Below are 24,026 nucleotides of genomic sequence, written 5' to 3'. Positions count from 1 at the left end.
AAGTTCCTATCTGGTGTACTCTATTGCTCGAACCTACAGATATAGAGGACTCAACTGTAGAGGGGAAGTGGGAAATAAAGAAAATCAGTTTGCTGTCTACGATTGCTACTTGCAGTTGCACTTAGAGGAAAATTTTCACTTCAAAACAGAATGATGCATTCTTAGTGCACATTACTAGGACACTCCAAGGTGGTCTACATCACAGGCTCTCTCAGGAATCTAGAGATTTTATCAGCAGATTCGGGCATTGGTACATCCAATATCCCAAGTTTACTTATCTAAGAATTCAAGGATTCTCCGGATCTCCTTATAAGTTACCTATGTATCCCACCAACAGGGTAGTATTGCTCGAAGTTGTCAAGCAGCTGGAAAATTATATGATCATTCAGAGAGAGAAGCAGAAGAAGGCAGGGACATCTTCTCTCACCATTGGGAAAGGATTGGAGACATGTCCATCGTCATAGGCTGCTGCTAGTGTTGAAAAGGAGCTTGCTTGGAATCCATTATTCCAGTATAAGGCTAGAACACATTTTGACCCTTTTCATCTGGTGAAAAGGGTCGATGGTGAAATATTTGAGCATAACCGGATCTCGAAGACTATTGGGCTGATGCAGCTGACAGTTTTGAAATCAGAAAGAGATTGTGGTCTAGACTTCCCCTGAATTTGATTAGAGCAACAAAAGTATTTAGAGTAGCTGATCAACTTGAAGAGGACCCCGAGTTTGAGCAACCTCACTTTGACAAACTAAGAAATGATTCCCTTGTCTTGGTTAATTGGTCAGATTCTGAAAAGTCGGACTTGAGTGACCTTATGAGACCAATAATTGAATATTCAAAATGGTGGGCAAGTGAGAAGGCAAAAGATCTTAAATCCAAAGGTACCAATCTCACATATGATCTCATGGGGACCAATGAATCAATGTCTTCAAACCGTGGTGTTTCATCAAGTGTTGGGTCCAGGAAAAGGAAAGAACCCACTGAAAATTCTCTAAGGGGTAAAGGAAAGAAAGTAGTCGGGGATGCAAGTAGCAAATATAAATCTAACGAGGGTCACTCGATCTTAAGTGCTACATCCATTGCTCCAGTCAAGGCTACAACTGATGAACAGAGGATGGATATTGATATAGGAGTAATAGTTCCTCCCCCTTCGGTGGAAGAGGTAATGGAAGAACTAGCCCAAGAGCCGAATTCTGTTAAGAATGAAGAGATTAAAGAACCTGAATTTCCAAGGGAGTTCCTAGATGGTATAGTTACAGGACCAAAGGAAATAGAGAATAAGTTTGATGAAAGTGGCATGGAGTAGTCAACCATTCCAGATTGGCTAAAGGAAAGAATAAAGGCTCAGGCTCCTAAAGAGGATCATTAAGAGAACACAACAACATTCTTGGCTATGGTGAGTAAACTAATTGAGATAAGACCGCCCAAGCCAGCCAAGAGATTCTCTTTAATTCAAAGAGATAATGCAAGATTCAGAACAGTGCAGGTAGTTGTACCTAAAGAAGGTAAAACTCAGGACAATGTTGCTCCAAAAGATTATAAGATCACTACAATAGAGTTGGGTAAGCCTACTCAAGCTTAAGAGGTCCATTATTTTGATGATTCTTGCAACACCATCAAGGAAAGACTAGCCAAGGAGAAGGAGAAAAGAATTAAGGTTGAAGAAGAGAATCGGCAATGGAGAAAATATGTTCTCCATCTAACTAAGCCACTCAAGATCATGAGATACCTGTTACTCCGCCCATACCTCTTCTGCAAGAGTCATTAAAGGAGTATGAAGACACAAAGGCAACCTTCAAACAAGTGAAGGAATGGACTGCGAATGCCTCAGAACGTGCTGACATATTCATTGAGAACCTGATAGCAGCACATGAGTCCACATCTTCCTTATTGAGCAGAATTCAAGACATGACTGAAGCTTGGGAAGATAGTGAAGATATTCAGAAGAGGATTATTCTGTATTTGAAGGAAATTAGGGGACTTTCTCGACAAGATCTTGAAAACAAGAAAGTCATCCAACATGGTGATCTATATGATTTCAGCACTTGGTACTTTCCCTTGGTTACAAGGCCTGAATCTCTGAGAAAATCCGAGGATAAGAGTATAGAAATTGAAAAAACCATCAGAGATATTCAAGACAAGGTTTTCCTTGTGGCAGTTGAGATATTACAGTAGGATGAGGTGTGAGAGAAGCATCTGCGTGCGAAGAATTTGAGGGCCAAAGTTCAAGGAAACTTCTTCAAAGTTATAGGACTAGTTCTCAAGGAAAATCTCTCCAGAGTCTCGAGCTTCATGTGCATAGATGAAGATTTCTTGACACAAGCACTCGGCTGGGAAGATACTCTCGCCACTTGTACCGATGACATGGATATGATTGACTTCCAAATCAACAATTTGCCAAGTGTGACCCTAGAGGAGGTGCGGCTTATTGTGTCCGGAAACATTGAATCTACAAAAAGGGAAACTGGACACTCAACTCAGTGAGAATAGCAGATGTGCCACTTGTCTTCTCCTTGTTCACTTTAACTGATAGAGTTTTGGGAAACCCTAATTAGGGTTTATAACTTTCAATCTGGGCCATTGATCACTATTTGATCTCGGTCGTTCATTATTTTCTGAGAAACTATATAAGGCTACCTCCTCTCATTTGGAGAGTGCGAGGTTTTTGATATATTGTTGCGTGCAGGTCATTTTTTTCAAATAATACATTGCATGTGTGCTTTCTCTTAAGGCTTTGTAATCTCTGTTATTTGAGTGATTAGCATGGTTTCAATTTCTTCAACACATTAATTATAAGTTAATTTAGATTTGCTTTCATGTTGTTAGAATTAAATGAAGGATTTGATAAGTATTAATTAACGATGTATCTCTGCTCATGCTTTTGGTGAATGGATGATTTCTATTTCATTGTGCAAAGTTAGTCTGAGCCTATCCCCTGTGTATGCCAACATTTCGATCATAAGCACAACCCGTTGAAGATTGCACTCGCTTTGTGTAGTTGTCCTTAGCATGGCGAAGCAAAGTGTGGTTTCCCGAGAACACCCAGTTAAGACCACCTCCAGAATTCGTAGGTTTAGATTAGCTTTCTTAAACCCTATCCCCTTTTTTCCTTTTGAAAGTCAAAATCCTGGAAAATCCAAAAAGAACCTAAATTTGATAAATCCATCTAAGTCCAGAAGCTTGAAAGACATTCATAAACGTAAGTCCCCCTTGATATTTTCAGCATACACTACCCAAGTAGCTATCCCACTAAAGTTGCTTGTTCGCACATATAGACCTTGGAATCAGTAGTGATTTTTCAAGAGAGGATAGAATACCTTTGGGTATCTTATTCTAATGTTTGGTAGATGATAAAATGTAAACCAATAGGAGGCAATACAAAGTCCATGAGTGTTATTCCCAATCACATTTTTATAACACTTCTCATTAAGGGATGCCTTTCTCATGTATATCACAAGGACATTACGAGGGGAATTCATCAAAGGTTGTCCAAAGAATCCATGGAGTTGATGAAGAAGAATGGCTCATGGTTTACACTTCCTAAGTTCACCTATTTCAGATGTGCAGGCTTTTTTGATTGGCCATACAAGTTACCTAGATACCCAACTAATAAGCTCATCTTATTGGAGATAACCAGACAATTGTGCACCATTGATAGAATTCTGAAAGAAAAGAAAAAGGCTAGCGTCACTTATCCTATGTCAATAGGAGTAGGAATAGAGGTGTGTCCTTCAGGTCCTAGTGCTAAGAGACTAGGAGATGAATTAGAATTTTATGGCTTTAAGACACACTCACAAAAAGAACTATGATCCAAATGATGTAGCCAAGAAAGCATTTGGGAGGGAATACAAACATAAACATCACATTGAGGACTATTGGGCCTACTGCCTAGATGAATTTAAAGTAAGAGGTCCCTTTCCAGATTAATAGTGGAAAAGATCAGACTCTATAAATCATTTCAGGTTGCAGATCAGGTAGAAGATGATGGGGATTGTATTCAATATCATGTTTATGACCCAATAAAGGATAGGCCCCACCACCTCTAAATAAGAGTGAGGAGCCAGTGGTGAGTCTAGACGAGGTAACAAGATCCGTGTTGAGACATACCAAGAAATTGGTAGATTGTTAGACTTCTAATTTACTAGAAAATGAAGTAACATTGACATATGATCTAATGGGGGATCTAGACTCCCAATCCTCAAAAGAAGATAAAAAATAAAGAAGGTCAAAAGAATAAAAAGGATGAAGAGGTTGAGGAGACAATTAAAAAACAAAAGAAGAAGAAAGTAGTAATTGGGAGAAAACCCAAAGAAAAACCTAGGAAAAGAACTACATCTACTGAAGGGTCAAGTCCAAAGAAGACAAGAACAAGGAAAACTAAGTCCTCTCCTTTTGACCCTGCTCCTTTGCCCACTCAAGACATCCCTTCCTCATCCACTCAAGAGATTCATTGTTCCTCTAAACTTCCCACTTCCACAACACCTTCCCCTCTACTGCACAAGTGATTTCTCCCATTCCTCCATCAACCCCTGCCACAACTACTAACACGACCACTTTTGTACCACAAGATACTATTGAGATTGAAATAGTGAATATTTCCAATGAGTCGGGAGAACAAGAAGAACACTTCCCTCTTGAGACCAAGAAATAAGCTTCTTAGAGCAATGTGCCATTTCCAAAGTTAGAAAATATTGAAAGGATTGCCATAGAATTGGAAGAGCAAGGATTGTCTTCTTCAGGTACAACAAAATCAACCTCAGAGGTAACAAATGAAGAAGAAGAATTAAGTAAAGGAAAAGAGGTTCCATTCATTAATGAAATTGAAAATGAGCCCCCATTAATGGAGACATATTAGGAGAAAGGGTCAGAACATCAAATCAATGAAGAGCGACATAAGGAAGTATTTGAGAAACCTGAGATAAATATTGTTAATGAGGAACAACAGTCATCAAGAAGATTAAGAGCATGAACATGATGATTCCCACATGGAGCAGTCCTCAGCCCCTGAATGGTTATAGGAGTAGTTCAAAGGGAAAATAAGTGTAGAACCAACTTCTACGAGTTTGGAGGAATCCCTAACAAGAATAAGAAAACCAAAAGATAAAAAGAAGGCAAAGGTTTACTCCAAGATTTATAGGGATGATTCCCAAAACATGACTTCACATATTCTTGCCCTTGTAGCAGAAAAAGCAAAAGAAGACATTACTCCTAAGGACTATAATATAACTACAATCAATTTGGGCCCAACCACCAAGAAGTAAAAAGTATAAGAATTGAAGGACTCATTTGAAACAATTATAAGAAGATTGAAGAAAGAAAGAAAGGCAAAACACAAAGCACAGGGAGAAGAACTAGAAGCTTATATCAAACACTTGTTGAAGCCAATCCAACAAGTAGAGGGGTCATTTATGCCAACTATGGTTCTTTCCTAGCAATTAGTGGATGAGTTGGAGAAGATGAAATCCATGGAAAAGGTTATTGAGAAGTGGATTGACCATGTTTTTGAAAGAGGAAATTGCATGGTAAAGGAATTAGTTCAGGCACACCAGTTAGCCGAATCATGTCTTCAAAGAATTAAATCAATAATGGTTGAGTACAAGTTTTGGTGTAACCTATGGTAAGATTTTACTTCGTCTACATGCCTTATTGGAGATGGATAACCAGATTTCGATAAAGGAGAAAATTTTAGAAGCAGATAAGTTGCAAACTCCAAAGGATTGGTACCAAACACTGGTCTTCAAGAAAGACACCACTAACAGGGTCAAAAATGATTGTGCTAATCTTGAAGATGTGGTGAAGAGTATTTTGGATAGCTGGACAGCATTTTTGGAAGCCATGATAGGAACAAAAAAAAGAGAGAATGAATGTGCCATGATAGGAACAAAAAAAGATAGAATGAATGTTCCGACATTAAAAGTTAGATGGACAGAGAACTTTTCTCCCAAGAATGATATTCCATTTTCTGAAGACAACCTTGAAGAGGCTAATATGTTCTTCATGATGATGCACAATTATAAGGAGGCCAAATTGGAATGGGATAGTAATTTCAGGAATTTTTTGAAGAGCTGCACAAGATGGAATATAAAATCAATCTAATCCCCATGCCACCTTAGCAAGAGTTGAACGATGTCATTTCCAGATTCATGGAATACATGGCCAAAGAAAGAGAAGCTGAATGTGATGTGGCAAAAAATGATTTAATTTGAAAATAGGCACTTGACTAAATTTGAATTAAAATTGTAATGCCTAAAAGCTGCTATTTTGTCTTATTATCCTAGGAAAATGTGCCATTTTGTCTTTTTGTGTGGTTGGTGAAAGTATTAAATGTAAATTGTCCTAGAGTTTTAGAGGTCAATCTTGGCCCTTGAGAGGATTTAATCTTAGCTTTTCGTTTTAATTGTAAAATCTATAAAAGGCTTATGCCTATTTCATTGTAAATGAGAAGGAATTGGAAATTGTTCGACATATTGACAAAATTAATATAGAAAGTTCATTGATTTGGTGAATTTTTGTGTTGAGATTGAAGTTAGCATGGTTTCATGCTACTCAGTGTTATTATTTTCAAGTTATTTAGTATGAATATTTATTGGAGTTGATGTATGGTGAAGTTCCAGGTTCATACCATTTGGGATTTGTTGATTGTAAGTTCCAGTGTATGGTTAGTCTACACATTTTTCATGAATTTAAGTCAATTATTAATTGTTCATTGATTTGCATTACCTTATGGTTTTGATGAATGTTTGAAAATCTAAAAATCTAAAGTTTCCCCATTGAAAACTGCATCAATTTTGTCTGAGGTGTAATAAATCTGATAAAGCAAAGTATGATCTTGTAAATTTCATTTGTTAACGTCAGCAACTTTTGAATTAGATTTAGATTCTAGTTAGCTTTTTTAAACCCTATCTTTTGAAGTTTGTTTGAAATGAATTTTAACAAGTTTGAAGACATTAATTTCTATTGACAAATCTGATGTATTTAAGATCTTAGATCTTTTGATTTGTTGAAGTATTGATTGCAAGAATGAAGCTCCAAAACACGTGTAAGTCCCTTTGAGATTACTAGCAATATCACATTTATTCACTGAATTATCCTGAGCATTGTGAAGACTTGACTACCAAAATCTTGGGGTGATCATCTTTGAGCAATCAAATAGGGTTTCCTTTCAAGAGAGAATAGGATATACTAATTCGAGAGTGCAAAAACACCCATCAACAGTAACTATGGTGGTTAAAAGGAAAGTTTCAAAATTCATTTGAGGATTCTTGTTTTCCGATTTTTGGGAAGTTTGAGGGGAAGAAAAAGTTTCTCTTTGAAGAAATTGCAGGTTTGAAGATGGAGAAATATGATTTATTGGTAGATTTCAGGCTTAAAGATTTGAAGTCATGTTGATTCTTGATGTATTATGAAGATTTGAGAGCCAGTTTTGCAGCAGGATGGATGAGATGAATAAGTGTTTTGGCTTGTAATTTCTCTTTGTTGTAATTGATTATTATCAATTTATATTAGATTTTGGAGTGTTTGTAATGCCTATAAGGCTGCCATGCAATGTATTTGCAGATTTGCTATGTAGTTCATTCATTTCTTGAACATTTGGATAAGATTAATGAGAAGTGGTTTGTTGATTTTCTGCATTTAGTTGCATATTTGAGTTGCAATTTGTATGTGTTTTGGGTTAGGAGAGTACCCATACCAGATTTTAAGTCAAACCTTTAGATGATTCCCATGTGTGGCGTGAGAGGGTTATCAGCCCTCCATCATTTTCTAAGTTCTTGCAATTATCATCAATTGTCATGCAACTATAATGTTTCTAACCAAATATTTGATCAAACATGCCAAGGTTCATGACATTTCGTCAAACTGTTTGCTCATGATTGTGTTTGAAGGTTTATTTCAATATTGTTTTGACAAAACTATCATAAACAGTGACCATAGAACTGATTTCTCAATCTCAAATGCTGATAACATCTTTTCCACAATCAAATTACTGAAAAATGTTTACATCAGATATTATTTGAAAAAATATATAAGTTGTAGTAAACTGGAATAATAAAAAAAATTCATACAAAGCCTATGGTACCAAAAAAAATGCAGATATATTGATTGTTGGCGACTTTTGAAGACTTCGTATCAATCCAATCAGTACTACTAATGTTCCAAACTCCTGGTAGTGGTTGTACAACGTCCAAAAATTGGTACGGTTCCCAAATGATTGGTTACGACAGCTACAAAGGATGTATGACAACCTTTTACGTGTTGAGATTTCCTTCTTGTGTGCAGCTCTGACCTTGCTGACCTTCCTATATATTGCATTGGGTATTAAGGAGGCTAAAGTGCCATAACATATGCATCGATTCACCTTAGTGATGTGTATGGCTCCTTTGAAGCTATGAAACGCTATGATAGGGTACCAAACCAGCTTAAATCATAATATTTAATTTGCTTTTACACTTGCACACACAACACTGCAATCTTTGATCTACCTCACACACACACAGAACACTTACAAAATTACCATTTGTTGACAAATCCTAATATCAAAACCTGCAACTGATAACAATATCTCTATTTTTTCATTTAAACATAACCATGAATCCTATTTGAGTCCAACTCTGACTTAACTAGGAAGAAATCTTTCAGCTCTGAAGCCAAATTACTCTTAAGGTTTTGAGTTGAACATGCAATCCAAACTTCACAATGATCAATTAGAAAAGTGACCAAAATATACAAATGAGCTCCATCTTCTATTTATAACCTCTGATGGAACTTTCGTATTAAAATAATAATGATTTAGGCCCACATAAAGTGACTTTATAATATTATTTTTTGAACCTAAGTCACTTTATAAAAATCAATTAAATACAAGTCACCCGCAACATTAATTAGAGGAAACTTAATTTAGTTAATTAAATTATTCACTTTTCAATTCCCTCAATTAATCTACGGAATAAAATAGACTAATAGAATTCCCTGAATGCCTAGGTCGAAGAAGGGGGCATTACACTTTGTCAAATGTTCAATATCATCTGCAATTATGGCATCCAATCCAATGTCTCTTGCTTCTACTACAACTACATCCTCCATGCCCTGTTTTTTGAAATCAACAATTTCATTTCTATAAACATGCAAGTGCTTTCATCCTATGCAATCCAATTTCTATATGGGTCAATCTCATTGAAGTCTATAGGCTCCCAAGTTACTGTGCGCATGAGTTGCACAACAATCACTTTTGTTAGGGCACGTGGTTGGAAATAGAGAGCTTCATGTTGCTACAACAAGGGTGGAAAATATTTTTGATTGGCCCTAACCTTTTTCTGTGATTGTACCAAGGAGTTTTGTAGGCATATTATTAGTGTTTGAGGAAGTTCATCCAAAAAATTTCAACAATTCTAGCAACTCCCTACACAAGCATGGTAAGTAGTATAGAATCTGCTATAACAATTCCCTTGTAACTCATTAAGGGGTTCTTTTCAAGTTATTGGACAATAATTAAACATTTCAGGGAAGCCTGAAGAAATTTGATCCCACTCTTCTATATTTTCCCCCAAATTGGGACTCTCCAAATAAACTCGTGTTAGGATTCATTTTCATGCAATGCTTACTCTCTTATACTATTAATCATCTTCATTAATTCTGTTAGCATTTTTTATGTTTATGTTGTGATTGTCATTGATGGACACACACTTGCATTGAGATCCCCTTTATATGTATGAGCTAGAGCTCAATAGGTATTTGTTCTAACTCGTATGTTGTATTCTAGTCTTTAGACTATTGGTGATTTTGCAGAATGTGTTTCCCGGTCTGAAGCGGCATGTCGACCTCAAGCGGTTCGTAGATCTCAAGCGGTACGAGGGAGCAAAGCGGCATAACACATTCTTACCAGTCTTCATTTTTGTCAAACCGGCAGCCGGTATTTTGTATGAACCGGTAATACTCTATGATGAGTTACCAACCGGCATTTTGTGATGAGTTATCAAATCCACCGATTGTTTGACGGTGCCGACACACTGGTGGTGCTTCTTGTGTCGTGTTATTGAATATGTTTAGATTCATTGAACCTAGGAAATTGAAATGTAATCCTATTGGACCGACATGAAATCAGACTCCTTTAAAAGGACATCATGTCTAGGGTTTTAGGTTGTTGCTAAAAGAGTTTATGTTGTGACTAGGGTTTAAGGTGGTTGATGAGTTGTTGTAAGAGCGATCTTATTTGAGAAGATCAAGTTGTAACTGAGTGAGAGACAGAGAAGACTGAAGTAATGTTGGAATGCATTAGCTATGAGTTATACTGGATCTAACCAAGCAATCTGTGCTATTAGATAGATCAAACACTTGTTGATTACTCACATCTTTGACAAGTCTGTAGCCCTTAACCGGGTAGGCCCAAAAGCCTTTGTAAAATCCTCTAACAAGGTGGTTCACCTCTGTGAATCTAAAATCCTCTAGCAAGGTAGTCTCTAATCGGACTTATCTCCTAACAAAGATTGAGATTCCTAACAGGATCTGTTCTGGTGAAGAACATTGTAAAACCTTAACCGGTCTGACCTTTTCTATTCTGCAGATAGTGACTTTTGAGTTCCATCTCACCGTGGTTTTTCCCATTTGAGTTTCCACGTCAAATATCTTGTGTTATGGTTGTATTGCTTTTGTGGGTAAATGCTTTATTTGCATTTTGGTTTGCATGTGTGATAACCGGTCTGTCTGTTAAACTGTTTTACCGGTTTATCTTCAGACTGTATAAGTGTTTTAGTGCAGTGATTTTTGGCATACTAATTCACCCCCCCCCCCCCCTCTTAGTATTCATCAATTGGTATCAGAGCCTACCTTTCTATAAGTTTAACCACTTGGAAAGAGATATGGGGGAATACACCTTGAGGGAACTTACTCAACGGCTCACTCAGTCTGAGCAAGCCTATGATGATCTTATGGTCAAATACAAGGCATCTCAAGCAAAAAGGAGAGAACATGCAGAAAAGCTGATGGAGCTATCTGAAAATAGTTCTGCAGATGAAGCAGATATGGAAGCCATGATAGCAGAAGTAAATAAGCTGAATGATTCAAACTCCAATCTGAGAAAGGAGTTGGAAGGACTGACTATCCGGTTTAGTCAAGAGCTTGAGAACCGGAGGAAAGCTGAAGATCTGGTAAAGGACAGAGATCATGAGATCTCCAAGTTGAAACAAGAGATTAGTGCACTGACTACTCGCCTTCATATGAGCAGAATGGAAAAAAAAGGAGTACAAGATGAATTGAACATAGCCGTCTCTGAAAATGCAAGCCTAATGGAGACAAATACTGCTATTTCCAAAGAACTCTCTGAGTCAAAGGAAATACTTGCTAAGTTCAGCAAAAGTACTGTTAAGCTAGAGCAAAAGCTTGAGACGGCTAGACCAGTAAAGAATACCAATGGACTTGGTTTCTCTGGACATGGGGAAGGAGAATCCTTGGGAACAAATGCTGAAGCATCAAAGAAGCAACCGTGTAATATCCCTTGCCCAAACTGACTGATTTTGGCTCAAGGAATATTGTCAAACACTTTGTATGCTGTCTTTCTGTATTCTGATTTTTGTATTTCAGATTGTTTGATACACTTTGAAAGTTGCCAAGAAATTTAGGAAGTTCACCAATGATGTTGACAATACCTCTTACAATGAACTAGTATGCGAGTGCAGTTCTTTTTGGTATTTTTAATGCATATACATGAAAACTAGATATGGAATGAATACCTACAGCCAACTGACATTTCGACAAACAACTGGCATGCAACTATTATGCTGATCATATATGCTATTAAAAGGACATTTCGTCAAACAAATGGTATGCAACATATATCTTCTTTATTGAATTCATTCCTAAGTACAATGCTGCTATGGATTTGCCAAGACTAATTGGCTTACAAAAAGACTACATCAATGCCAAATCTGATTCTAAGTTATCACTTACAACAGCAAAATTATATGCCTAATATTTCAATACTAGCGACTAATAGTTGCAAGAGGAACCTGATAATAGTGATGCTTAATGATGGAGATGAAAGTTGCAATCGGAATCAAGCAAAATACTGTAGCGAGGCACTGTTCACGTGCACTGTTCATGCACACTGTAGCAGCAAGAACAAACTTGCAATCTGCTCTTAAAACCCTGAATAATTTGTTGATAATCTCTCCCAACAAGAATGATATAACTCCATGTGCCAAAGAAGGACGATTCACAACCAATTATAAATGTTCTCCAACAATAAACTTCAAACCCTTGTAGAAAAATTCACCAATTTGCACAAATGAAAGAACTGAAGTATTCTTTCCCACAACTGCAATAATTCAGGTGTTATTTCACACCTTCAAAATTACTATCAATAGGAAGCTTTCGTTTCCTATGATCAAAGAAGAAAATTGCGAAAGCCCTAGGCTCCACAATAAAAATCAATCAAAATACTATTCATCAACTGGATGCCGAGAATGAACTCTTGCCTTTCCTTTTATTTTTTCCTTAAGAGAGCTCAAACACCTTCCTGGCCAATGTGGGATAAAAGATTTATTTCCACATTAAATTATTCACTTAACGCACTTTATTATATTAAAGTGACTTTATTATTATAATGTTACTTTAGAACTTTATAATAATATTAAAATATTAAATAAATCACTTAAGTCACTTAAACTTTAATATCTTTTGATGTACTTGTTTGATTGCTAAGCCGTCTGAGCCAGGAGTCGACTCTCCCTGTTCTCCATGTGATTGGATGCCTGTCTAAAAATAGAAACCCTGAATAGTGACTTACTATAAATAGTAAGTATGTGGAACTGAGTCTAGAAATAGCTGCAAAGGCCCAATCAAGGTCGACACTGCCAATAAGCTCTGCTCAGGTGTCTTTCTATTAATAGGAACCCTGACTCTCCCAAAATAGTAACTTACTATAAATAGTAAGTGTGCCAATCTGAGTCAAAAAACCTGTGCAAAGGCCAAAACCTGAATCCAGTTGAAGAGTAATGTCTCTAATCACCAAGTAACTGCCACACGAGGCCCTCTATCAATAATTATTAGCCTACGAGGGTCAAATGATAGGCTAATTCTTACAAACTCTGATGCTCGCAAAATGGGGACATTACAAACCGGCATTCAAAGGAAAAGGTAAGCAAAAATTCAAACCCATTTGCTTTAACTGTCTTAAAGAAGGACACACTGCCAATGTATGTAGGAGCAAAGCCTACAATAATTTTCCTTACTTTATTAACAATGTACCTAGATCCAATAAGTTCAATGGTCATTGTTATGCATGCAACAAGTTTGGGCATAGAGCATTTGAATGCAGGTCTGCGATGAATAACACTGGAAGATATCCTCAAAGGACCCAAGGAATTGGTCCTGAACCTTTTGTGAACCGGAACCACAACCGGTTTAATGTCTTCAATCATCAGCCAAGAAGCGGTGGCCATCAAGCAGCAACCGGATGGAGAGCAAATTGTATGATCTGTCATGGTCATGGTCACACTGTTGCAACATGCAGAAGGAAGAATGGAAACATGAACAATGGACCTTGGAGAGCCCCTGGATTGGTTTGCTATCACTGCAACAAACCGGGTCACATTGCAAGATTCTGCAGAAGCAGAAAGAGTATATCTGATGATATACCGGTCACTCCGGAAGGAGAAATTGATGTTGAAACAGTTCAAGCGGACATGAACAAAACCTGGAGGAAGAAACCAACAATGTTGGAAGAGGAACCGGTTTCTGCACCTAGTGTGGAAATATCGGAACCGGCAAACTAAGCTTCAAAAGGCTTAGGGGGAGCAAACTGCGAAATGTTTTCGAACCCCCGATTTACATCGGTAAAAGACCTTAACCGGTATGTGATACCTATCGCTTGGCAGAAGACCGAAAACGGTAAAAAGGCAAATTAGGGTTTACGCCTTAATAGAGGAGCATTAATGGCGATAGGTGAGAGACATGTATAAAAGCATTTTTCAAATCATTTCTCACTATCTGTTTTCGAGCGAAGAACAGTTTTTCAAAGAGCAAAGCGAAGAAAAGGCGATTTGAGCTGAGATTTCAAGAAATTGACAAATCGCGAAGGAGATTCAAATTCAAATTGCAAACGGTCAAGTGGAGAACACAAAGCGGTGATTCAGCAACCGATGGAGTGTGGAGTGAAGGAGAATCAGAAAGCCCTAAATTCACGTTTTAAAGGTATTTTTCGAGTTCTTAAAATATTCTACAATGGCTTCCGCATCTCATACCAGTTCTAGTACATCCATTGAGTCTGAAAGTTTCATTCAAAGGAAGTCAAAGTATAATGCCCTATCACAAGTTCCGGCTGGAGTGATAGTAGAAGAGGGAATTTCTAACTATATTGATTGCAAGATTGAAGACCTAGGGTCTCTAGCCATCCACTCTCAACCAGGTTTGTTTTGGGGAAAGGACAAGAAAATCAAACCGGAATATAGTATCTTAGAGAAGAAGAAACTCCATAATGTTGTATACTTTCTGGAAGACTTTATTGAGGATCATATTAGGATCATTTTGAGCAGAGTCCATGGTGACAAGATGTACCTGGAGAGGACGCATGATATCACGCCACAGGCAATTCATGCAGTCACCGGTTTCTGCAACACAGGGGAAGTGCCAGCCCTAAGAACGGTAAGCAAAACTGAAATGGCCAAGCTCACCGGGTCAACGAGCGATTCGCGAGGCATGATAGTCAACTCCATCAAGGATGATTTCGTTAAGTATGCCTGCATGGTGATAGGCTATCGAACATTCTCTGCCAGCAGAATTAATTCTGTATCTGCTGCAGCGGTAAATGCCGCTTACCGGATGATTAAAGAGGATCCATCATTTGACCTGTGCACCGGTATGCAGAGGCAACTCCTGTCTAATCTAAAGTCGATCAAACAGGATAATGCACTGAGATTCAAGTTCAGACAACTATTGGTTGGGTTGTTCTTCTATTTCCAAGGCTACTTTCTTGGAGTAGGAGATGTCCAGTGGTCTCCTGACCAACCGGTAACCAAGCAAATCAAGGAAAGCATTCAAGCAATCGGAACCAGTTACCCTGATGTGCTGAACAAGTATTTTGATGAGTTCAGACGGAAAATGAGTCAAAGGATGAGGATCTCAAGTGACATCGTCAAGAAATATGAAGATGGCATCTGTTTCACCATCCAGGTGGACAAATGCTTAATGGAGGCTGTTGAGCCTAGAATGGAAGAAGTGGAGCCAATGGGCTATGAGGTGATGTACGATATGCTGGAAGGGTATGCCTCAACCCTTATTGCCTCACCTCTTGATCCTAAGGCAAAGAGGACCGAAACCTATCTGGAAAGGATTGCACCGGTCGAGGAACCCTCTGTTAAGAAAGGAAAAGAACCGGCAGCAAAGAAGGCAAAGGCAATACCTGTAGCATCGGCACCGGCTACTACTACAACTCCAAGAGTGACCAAGCGGTCACCTGCAAAGAAGAAACCGGAAGTGGCACCGGCAAAAGTCTTTGAAAGAAAAAGGAAGACTAAGTCAAATGAACCGAACTCTGAAGAGACTAAGTCTGAGGAGATGCCAAAGAAGGCTAGACAGACGAAGAAGATGAAGAAGAATGAACCGGCAGCGTCTGCACCGGTAAATATTGATATCTCCTCATATAAACCTTTGACACATTGTCAAAGAACAATAAAGAACATTAGGAGAAAATTACTTCATGACTTAGTAGATTATTATGATGATTTTAGTGATGAGGAGAAAGAAGAAGTACTACAGGAGATTATTATTTATTTGTGTAAAAATGACCGGTTGCCATCAGAGATTAAATCTCAGACACCGGATTCCTTATATAAGGCATTAGATAATAAATGGTGCATTGCCATAGAAAAAGAACAGGAGATTAGGGAGAAAGTCTTTGCACAGTACTTTCCTGACCTCTCAAACTCAAAATTATTTGATGTTTTGGACCAAAATAAAGGACTCTTCTTCACAAGGAGAAGAAGACTCTGGCTGTTAGAGGCAAGAGTTGATGTTGAAAAAGACACTCATCAACATATGAATCATGCTATCCATGCTCACAAAGCACGTATGGCCAACCTGCAAGCGGAAAAAGAACCAGTTATATCCAAACCGGATGAAGTTTTTGATGAAGAAGGAAACCCAGTTGAAGAACCAATCGACACTATTGATGTCGATGCCCTGGACATAGAAGATGCCACTCAGGACATACCTTCTGAGGGAACAGAACAGGTGCAACAGGCCGAACAGAGCAGTGAGCAAGCCGAGGATAGACAGGAAGCAGCGAAGGAACAGGAAGAGAAGAAGAAGAGGGATGAAGATGAGAAAAAGCGGAAAGAGGAAGAGAAGAGAAAAGAGGAAAAGGAGAAAAGAAAAGATGAAGAGAAAAAGAAGCAAGAAGATAAGAGGAAAAAGAAAGAAGAAGAGGATAAGGAAGAAAAGAAGAAGAAGGAAGAGGAAAAGAAGAAGGGAGAGGAAGCTAAAGAAAAGGAAAAGAAGAAGGAAGAAGAAAAGAAGAAGAAGGAAGAGGAAGAGAAAGAAGAGGAGAAGAGGAAGGAAGCTGAGAGGAAAAAGAAAGAAGAGGAAGACAAGGAACAAGAAAAGAAGAAGGAAGCAGAGAAAAAGAAGAAGGAAGAAGCGGACAAGGCAGCGGAAGCGGTGAAGAGCACACAGATGGAGACTCCGAAGGCAACAGAGAGTCAAGCCAAACCGGCTGATATCTCCAATCCTATCGATCTCCAGTCTGCAAGTGAATTAGAGCTAATGCAGAGCATCAAGGTTGCTCAAGAGCGCCTTGAAATCATTTGAAGGAAAAAGGAGCAAGATATAATTCAAACGGCTGTAGACACCCTTACCGGTTTGATCCCTGGTACCAATCTTCCCAACACAGAATCATCACTAGCACAGCTTAAGCTACTATGTACAGTAGTGGATGATCAGGTGCAGAGCCTGGAAGAAGCAGCTGAGGCAAATGTCAAGAAAGAGCATCAAAAGGCTCTTAACATTTCTCTAGTGAAGAGGTTGAATGAACTCCGGTCTGAACTGCTGAAAGACCAAAAGGATATAAGGGACGCTTTGGATGAAGGAAATCTGCTACTAAGCAAAATCTGTCAACCCCATCTATTCTACGATGATGTGCTAGCCCAGAAGCAAAAGCTTCAAACGGACTTACAGTCTTACTTAAGCACATTTAAGCCCCCTTATGATTCCTTTGCAACTTATGGGCAAACCGTTCACCGGTTTCAGATCCAGTCAGCCAAAATGGAGCAAGAGATCAGTACACGGTCTAGAGATTTGCAAGAGCTACAACTGGTTTTACTTCCATGTCTGCAAATTCTTCAAAAGTGTTATCTGAACCTGGATGCCTTGACAGTTACACAGGAAATGAGCACAGTTGATGCCATGGAAGAACAGGTCTCTCAGATGCAAACAGAGAAAGAAGTGGCCACCTCCCTACTTGAATCCTGGTCTCTATCAATGAAACAATTCTTGCAGGACTATAAATCGGTTTTTGACAAGTATTATTCCTTGTTGTCATAAAATTTTATTATTTTAATATCAAATGGAAACAGGGTTGTTCAGCGGTACTTTGTCATTCTTGGCAAAGGGGGAGAAGTACTCTATTTTGGAGAAGTATAGGGAGAAGTATCTGGTTTTAAAATTTTGCTATATGCTTTGATATATGCTATATGCTCTAATATCTCAATGTTTATGCTTTGTATGCAAAATTGCTATACATTGTATTGATTAAGGGATAGTGTATATGCTTAGGGGGAGCAATTTTGTTAATGGCATGTTTTTGTTGTAAAACACTTGGATGTCAAAATTTCATTTTCCTAAGTGTTGCCATCAATGCCAAAGGGAGAGATTGTTGGCATTTTTGATGTTTATGTTGTGATTGTCATTGATGGACACACACTTGCATTGAGATCCCCTTTATATGTATGAGCTAGAGCTCAACCGGTATTTGTTCGAACCGGTATGTTGTATTCTAGTCTTTAGACTATTGGTGATTTTGCAGAATGTGTTTCCCGGTCTGAAGCTGCATGTCGACCTCAAGCAGTTCGTAGATCTCAAGCGGTACAAGGGAGCAAAGCGGCATAACACATTCTTACCAGTCTTCATTTTTGTCAAACCGGCAACCAGTATTTTGTATGAACCGGTAATACTCTATGATGAGTTACCAACCGACATTTTGTGATGAGTTATCAAATCCACCGATTGTTTGACGGTGCCGACACTAGCGGTGCTTCTTGTGTCGTATTACTGAGTATGTCTAGATTCATTGAACCTAGGAAATTGAAATGTAATCCTATTGGACCGACATGAAATCAGACTCCTTTAAAAGGACATCATGTCTAGGGTTTTAGGTTGTTACTAAAAGGGTTTATGTTGTGACTAGGGTTTAAGGTGGTTGATGAGTTGTTGTAAGAGCGATCTTATCTGAGAAGATCAAGTTGTAACTGAGTGAGAGATAGAGAAGACTGAAGTAACGTTGGAATGCATTAGCTATGATCTATACTGGATCTAACCAAGTAGTCTGTGCTATTAGATAGATCAAACACTTGTTGATTACTCACATCTTTGACAAGTCTGTAGCCCTTAACCGGGTAGGCCCAAAAGCCTTTTGTAAAATCCTCTAACAAGGTGGTTCACCTCTGTGAATCTAAAATCCTCTAGCAAGGTAGTCTCTAATCGGACTTATCTCCTAACAGAGATTGAGATTCCTAACAGGATCTGTTTTGGTGAAGAACATTGTAAGACCTTAACTGGTCTGACCTTAACTGGTCTGACCTTAACTGGTCTGACCTTAACCGGTCTGGTTTCTATTCTGCAGATAGTGACTTGTGAGTTCCATCTCACCGTGGTTTTTCCCATTTGGATTTCCACATCAAATATCTTGTGTTATGGTTGTATTGCTTTTGTGGGTGAATGCTTTGTTTGCATTTTGGTTTGCATGTGTGATAACCGGTCTGTCTGTTAAACTGTTTTACCGGTTTATCTTCAGACTGTATAAGTGTTTTAGTGCAATGATTTTTGGCATACTAATTCACCCCCCCCCTTAGTATTCATCAAATTCTCTTGCATTAGGGTTTCTTTTGCAAATTTTAGTTCTAGGGAAGGAAGTATATCATACCATCATTGATTGGAGCACTTAATATTTGTGTTGACAAAGGAAGTAGTGGAATATCCACCTTGTTATGAATCAACTTATAGGGGAGAGGACCCAGTAGTTGAGCACCCTAACTTCACGCTTCTCAAAATCCTACGTAGAAATTTCAAATCACTCCCAATTTAATTTTTACAGCAATTTACTTGGCAAGTCCCCTGCTTATAACCAAGGTTTCAGGGCCACATCAGCATGATTTTTGGCAAGGTGTCTAAAACACCCCAAGAAAAAGGTGCAACCAATGGTCGTGCAATAGGGAGACCCATAGTTGTGCAGTTGATGTGGCATCACATGATCGGCTGCTTTTAACAACTATGGGTAGTCATCATCAGCAATAACAGTTTTAAAGTCACAACTATTGGTGCAATGTTCTCAAAATAATTGGACATTAAATCAAAAAGTGTGGGTATTGAATCAACAACTACTATCACAGCCATTGGAACATGCTCAGATACTGGATCCTCTCCCCTATATAGGAGCAGTTCATATATTAATGTTACATGCAATTTTTGTGTGTTCCCATATTTAAGTATTTTAAGTTGTATATTTATTGGCATAACAAAATATATTGGTAACAGAATAAATATACATTTTTCCATCTTTCAATTTAGTACAAACTACCAAAATAAATCACTAAAGGAGAAAAGTAGGAAAGACTGTACCATCAGCTGGGTAACATTCCATTCATTGCGAAACAAAAGCACAGGTCTGTCAAACTACAAGTCAATCGAAAGTGAAACCTAAAATTAGTAGTTGTACTAGTGCAATGATATATAGATGTACTCTTCATTTCTTGTAACTATAAATCAATCTACTTTAATCAGCATTAAACGAATGTATCTAGTGTGCAATAAGAAACAAGCAAAGACAAAAAACATATTATTGTATCTTATAAACAATATTTATAAGGTCAAATTCTAAATATTTACTACATCACTTATGAGCACCCCTCAATAGTGTATTTCTGAAAGATGGAATGCAATCACTACATTTATTGGATAAATTAGATTGTGTTTCAAATTAACTTATAAACAACTGTGGACCGCTCAACTACATGATAAGCTTATTCACTATGTATACGAGACTTTACCATTCTTCTACTACTAGAGGTGCTCGTAGTAGGAAGACTATGCAAAGCTATCAACATATTAGCTAACTTGGACAAGGTACATCATGCGTTTGAGTAGATTAACTAAATATACTCCTTAAATGACAGCACATCCCAGCTCCAGTTCTGTCTCTGCATTCATTCCTTTGGAGTCGTGAATGGTATTTAGTCCCATTGATTCAATAGCGTTACCTTTGTTTACCAATAAACCAGTTGATGATCACAAAAAAATGCTGAAAGAATTCTATCCTACTTGGTTACTTTGATTATTGAGAATCTCCTAAATTGCTTTGTGATGTTCTTGGTGAGGAAAGATGGATACAAGAATCTGTGATTCAGTCATGCTCAAGTGTAGCTGTCAATTGAAGCTAAATCCTGGAAATTTGAATTGTGAATATGATGGTCTATATTTGAAATTTGGTGGCATCAAAACATATATAAAACCAGAACTGGCTTCATGAAAAAGAAAAGCTGCTAGAGTGTAAATTAGATACCCTTATGAAGAATGTATTAGGGTTCTTGCATCTCCAACAAAGATGTCAAATTATCAAGACAGGTGTAAGAGACATTGCATGTGTTATGCATCAGCAAAAAGAAACAGTGTAAAGCAAAAAAAAATGCTAAACTATTTTTGCAATGGATACAAACAGAATCATTCTCAGATCCTTCCATTCAAATTTGAATTCCTATGGGAGAATGGATCATCAGATGTTTGGGAAACAATAATAGAAAATGAATAGTCTTGCACAATCATCCTTTTTGAAAAGGCAATATATATTAACCTTCATAAAGATCAATCTGCACGTGGGAGAATCTGATACGTAAGGAATTATTTGGTTTTACATGAAATGCTTATATCAAATGCCATTAGAGAATATGTTAATTCTTTGCCTCAAGGTGCAACAGGCAGAGATTTTTTCCTTTAATCACTTTCATCAAGAGAGGACCTCTCAAAAGTGCAGCCCCTTGGCAACTCTCTCGTGCTTTGTGGTATAATAAGTGGTTGTTAGAAGAGATTCCCGGACCTGATGGAAAAGTGTTTTGTTGGCCAGTATTAGAGATGAATCGGTATCTGCTTTCAGAAGCTGTATTGGTCATTCTTTCTTCTTGTTGCAATCAGCAGTTATGACGGAGTTAAAGTGATAAAAAAGAAACTGATACTAAAGAAGTTCAATTTATTTTGGGCCCAAGTTGACAAGCTGCTCATAATGTTGGCTAATTTGTGCAACATCTTAGCCTGCTAGGTAATTAGTGTACGGGGGGACAATGGTTATATTGTGTGTGATGAACTCAGCAAAGATCTTTTCTTTAATAACCTACCAGAGAGCTTTCACTTATACCCTACCTCTGTATTCTGAAAATCATTTGCAGTTTAAGGATTGTAACCTGGAAGTGATGTTTATATATATATATATATATATATTTCATGAGTTTGAATATTCAAGCACTCCCACATAAACAATCAAAACAAACATTAAATTCAGCTACTGATCAGTCACAACATCACTTAGAACAAGGAGTTAAAATATTTGGGCCAGATTGTGAAAAGAACATTACTCAAGCTCCATACCTGAATATAATTCTGAAATTTTCTTTTGGGCATTTATAGAAACTGTTTGACATAACGAATATGGGAAAAATCACACAATTTCAGTGAAATCTTTGAAGGGGATTTTACACATATCATGTTAGAATCTGTAAAACAGATGGAAACCCAAGATCTAGTGCAAGAAATAGAAACTATAAAACTGCAAATACAAATGATCAAAAAACAAAATCATGTTAAGTTAGAATCCAAAGAGATAAAGGCAAATGCTCCAAAAGGCAAAATAGCATTAAGAAAGCTCAAAAGCACGAAGCTACATGAATATATGAATGAAAATATAGACTAGGAGAATGCATATATATAAACTAAGTGAGTGGGAGAGTACACCAAAAGTATCCAAGAATAGGAAATTGTAACTCCTACAGATGATGTTAACTTATTCCACTCACACTAATACCCACTTTATTAACCTAAGCAAGCTTAAATAAAAGCTATGTAACTGGGAGACACGTCTCCACCCCTTGATACGTGTCTCGGATTCTTTTTGTGCACCTAAAGACTTTGTTTTGGGCCGGAGACCTCACTTCCACATCTCCCCGTCTCCCACCAGGTTTCTGCCCGTCTCCTGCGCATCTCCTCTAGGAAAATGCAAGTTAAAGGGTTAAAAATAAATAAAAACATTGTTTGGCATCATTTATCCACTATTGGAAGCTTTGAAGCCGCCATGAGTGAAACCTCCTAGAAGACTACAAAAGTTGCCCAATGTCGGGTTTGCAAATCATGGCAATAATTTGTTTACATATGTTTTCAAAATTTTAAACCCTACAAGCATGGCATTCGATGAGACTAGTTCACATGCATTGTGAATGCTTCCACATTTTGTAACATATCATGTCGAAGTTCTATGTCATGATATTTTTTGGAAATAATTAAATTATATTAAAAAAAATTAAAATCTCCAAGTACTTGTCTCCTATTTTTGAAAATTAGTCGTACCAGTACCAATACTAGTCTCCAAAGTCTTCAGGTACCCCCGTCTCCTGGTGACCTTGAATAAAAGTGTAGAAAAAACCTATACTGGGAAAATAAAAGCCTACACTAGCAATATGCCCCTTTTCACTATTCTTTACTCCTATGAGCTCTACACTACAATAATAGGAGAAATGTATGCAAACAATTTAGATAAGGATGAACAAGATTTGTTTGGTGAATTATGTAGTACAATATCCATACCATTTATATATCAATTCGAGAAGACATTAATCAGAGATTCAAACCAACCCTTAGAAAGAACATTGAAAATCTAACCCTACATTTATTGCCTTACGAATCATATGCACAAATACATTTGTCAGAGAGGGATACTTTCATGAGAAAAAAAAATTAAAAGAAAAAATCATTGCAACACCATGTAAAAAAGGATCCTCTTGTGGCACCTAAACAATATTGAAGTCTTTCTAGTATGTATTTGAAGCCTATGGTAAAAGGTAAAATTGCAAGGATTCCTGTTAGTGTTTACCATGTCCTTCACTACGGCACAATTGTACAATTTTCCAACCTTCTCCACGGCTGGCCAACCTCCTGCAACCCATCTAGCCACGCTAAAATCAAGTGGTTCAAGGCGTACTTCAACTCCATATTCATGGATCATACGATATTCAAGGACCTAAAAAATAAATTCCAACAAATATTATATTAGAAGAGGCACTATAGTAAAGAAATAAGACAAGTTACCTAAAAGCACAATACCTCAAATTGAAGTTGGCCAATTGCTGCCAAAATAGGATCAATTTTGTTTGAATCCACTGAATATAACACCTGAGTAAGTATAAGCAAAATCTTTATCAGATACAAGATTTTCTACCATTATAATAGAGGGCAATGCTATGTATTGTAGATAATTATAAGAGATGTGCCAACAAACACACATTAATAATAATATCAGGGAAAAACACAAAGGATTATCAATTTATCGTTATGGTAAAATACAATAAATATTTAACAAATAAATGTGGGAGAAATAATTCAAACAAATATAAATTAAATTTCTGTTACAAGACAAGGGAATCTAACAAACAAATATAAATTGAGCTTCTGTTAGAAGACAAGAAATGTCTCCAACAAACACATATGAGTTGCACTTTTGTTAAAAGAGAAGGGAATGCCTTGGATTCCCAATACCATGGAAAGAAACCAATTTTATGATTAAAAGGCAA

At 37.5% G+C, this 24,026-nt stretch overlaps 1 protein-coding gene across 4 annotated transcripts in view; it reads right to left on the bottom strand.

Annotated features, from left to right (window-relative positions):
* Positions 1-24,026, bottom strand: part of LOC131059722 (uncharacterized) — a 201,285-nt gene that overhangs the window by 6,686 nt on the left and 170,573 nt on the right. For 2 of the 4 annotated variants that reach the window (XM_057992745.2, XM_057992746.2), the window contains exons 13-15: positions 23,560-23,628; positions 23,330-23,476; positions 19,819-19,872 (exon numbers count right to left, since the gene is read on the bottom strand). In XM_057992745.2, the coding sequence (XP_057848728.2) occupies positions 19,819-19,872; positions 23,330-23,476; positions 23,560-23,628 (270 nt within the window). The remainder of the gene's footprint in view (positions 1-19,818; positions 19,873-23,329; positions 23,477-23,559; positions 23,629-24,026) is intronic. The other 2 variants (XM_057992747.2, XM_057992748.2) reach the window with 1 other exon arrangement.

The sequence above is a fragment of the Cryptomeria japonica genome, chromosome 3, assembly GCF_030272615.1.
Source record: "Cryptomeria japonica chromosome 3, Sugi_1.0, whole genome shotgun sequence".
Taxonomy (NCBI): Eukaryota; Viridiplantae; Streptophyta; class Pinopsida; order Cupressales; family Cupressaceae; genus Cryptomeria; species Cryptomeria japonica.
The sequence above is the reverse complement of the archived record's forward strand: the minus strand, read 5'-3'. Positions and strand labels throughout refer to the sequence as shown.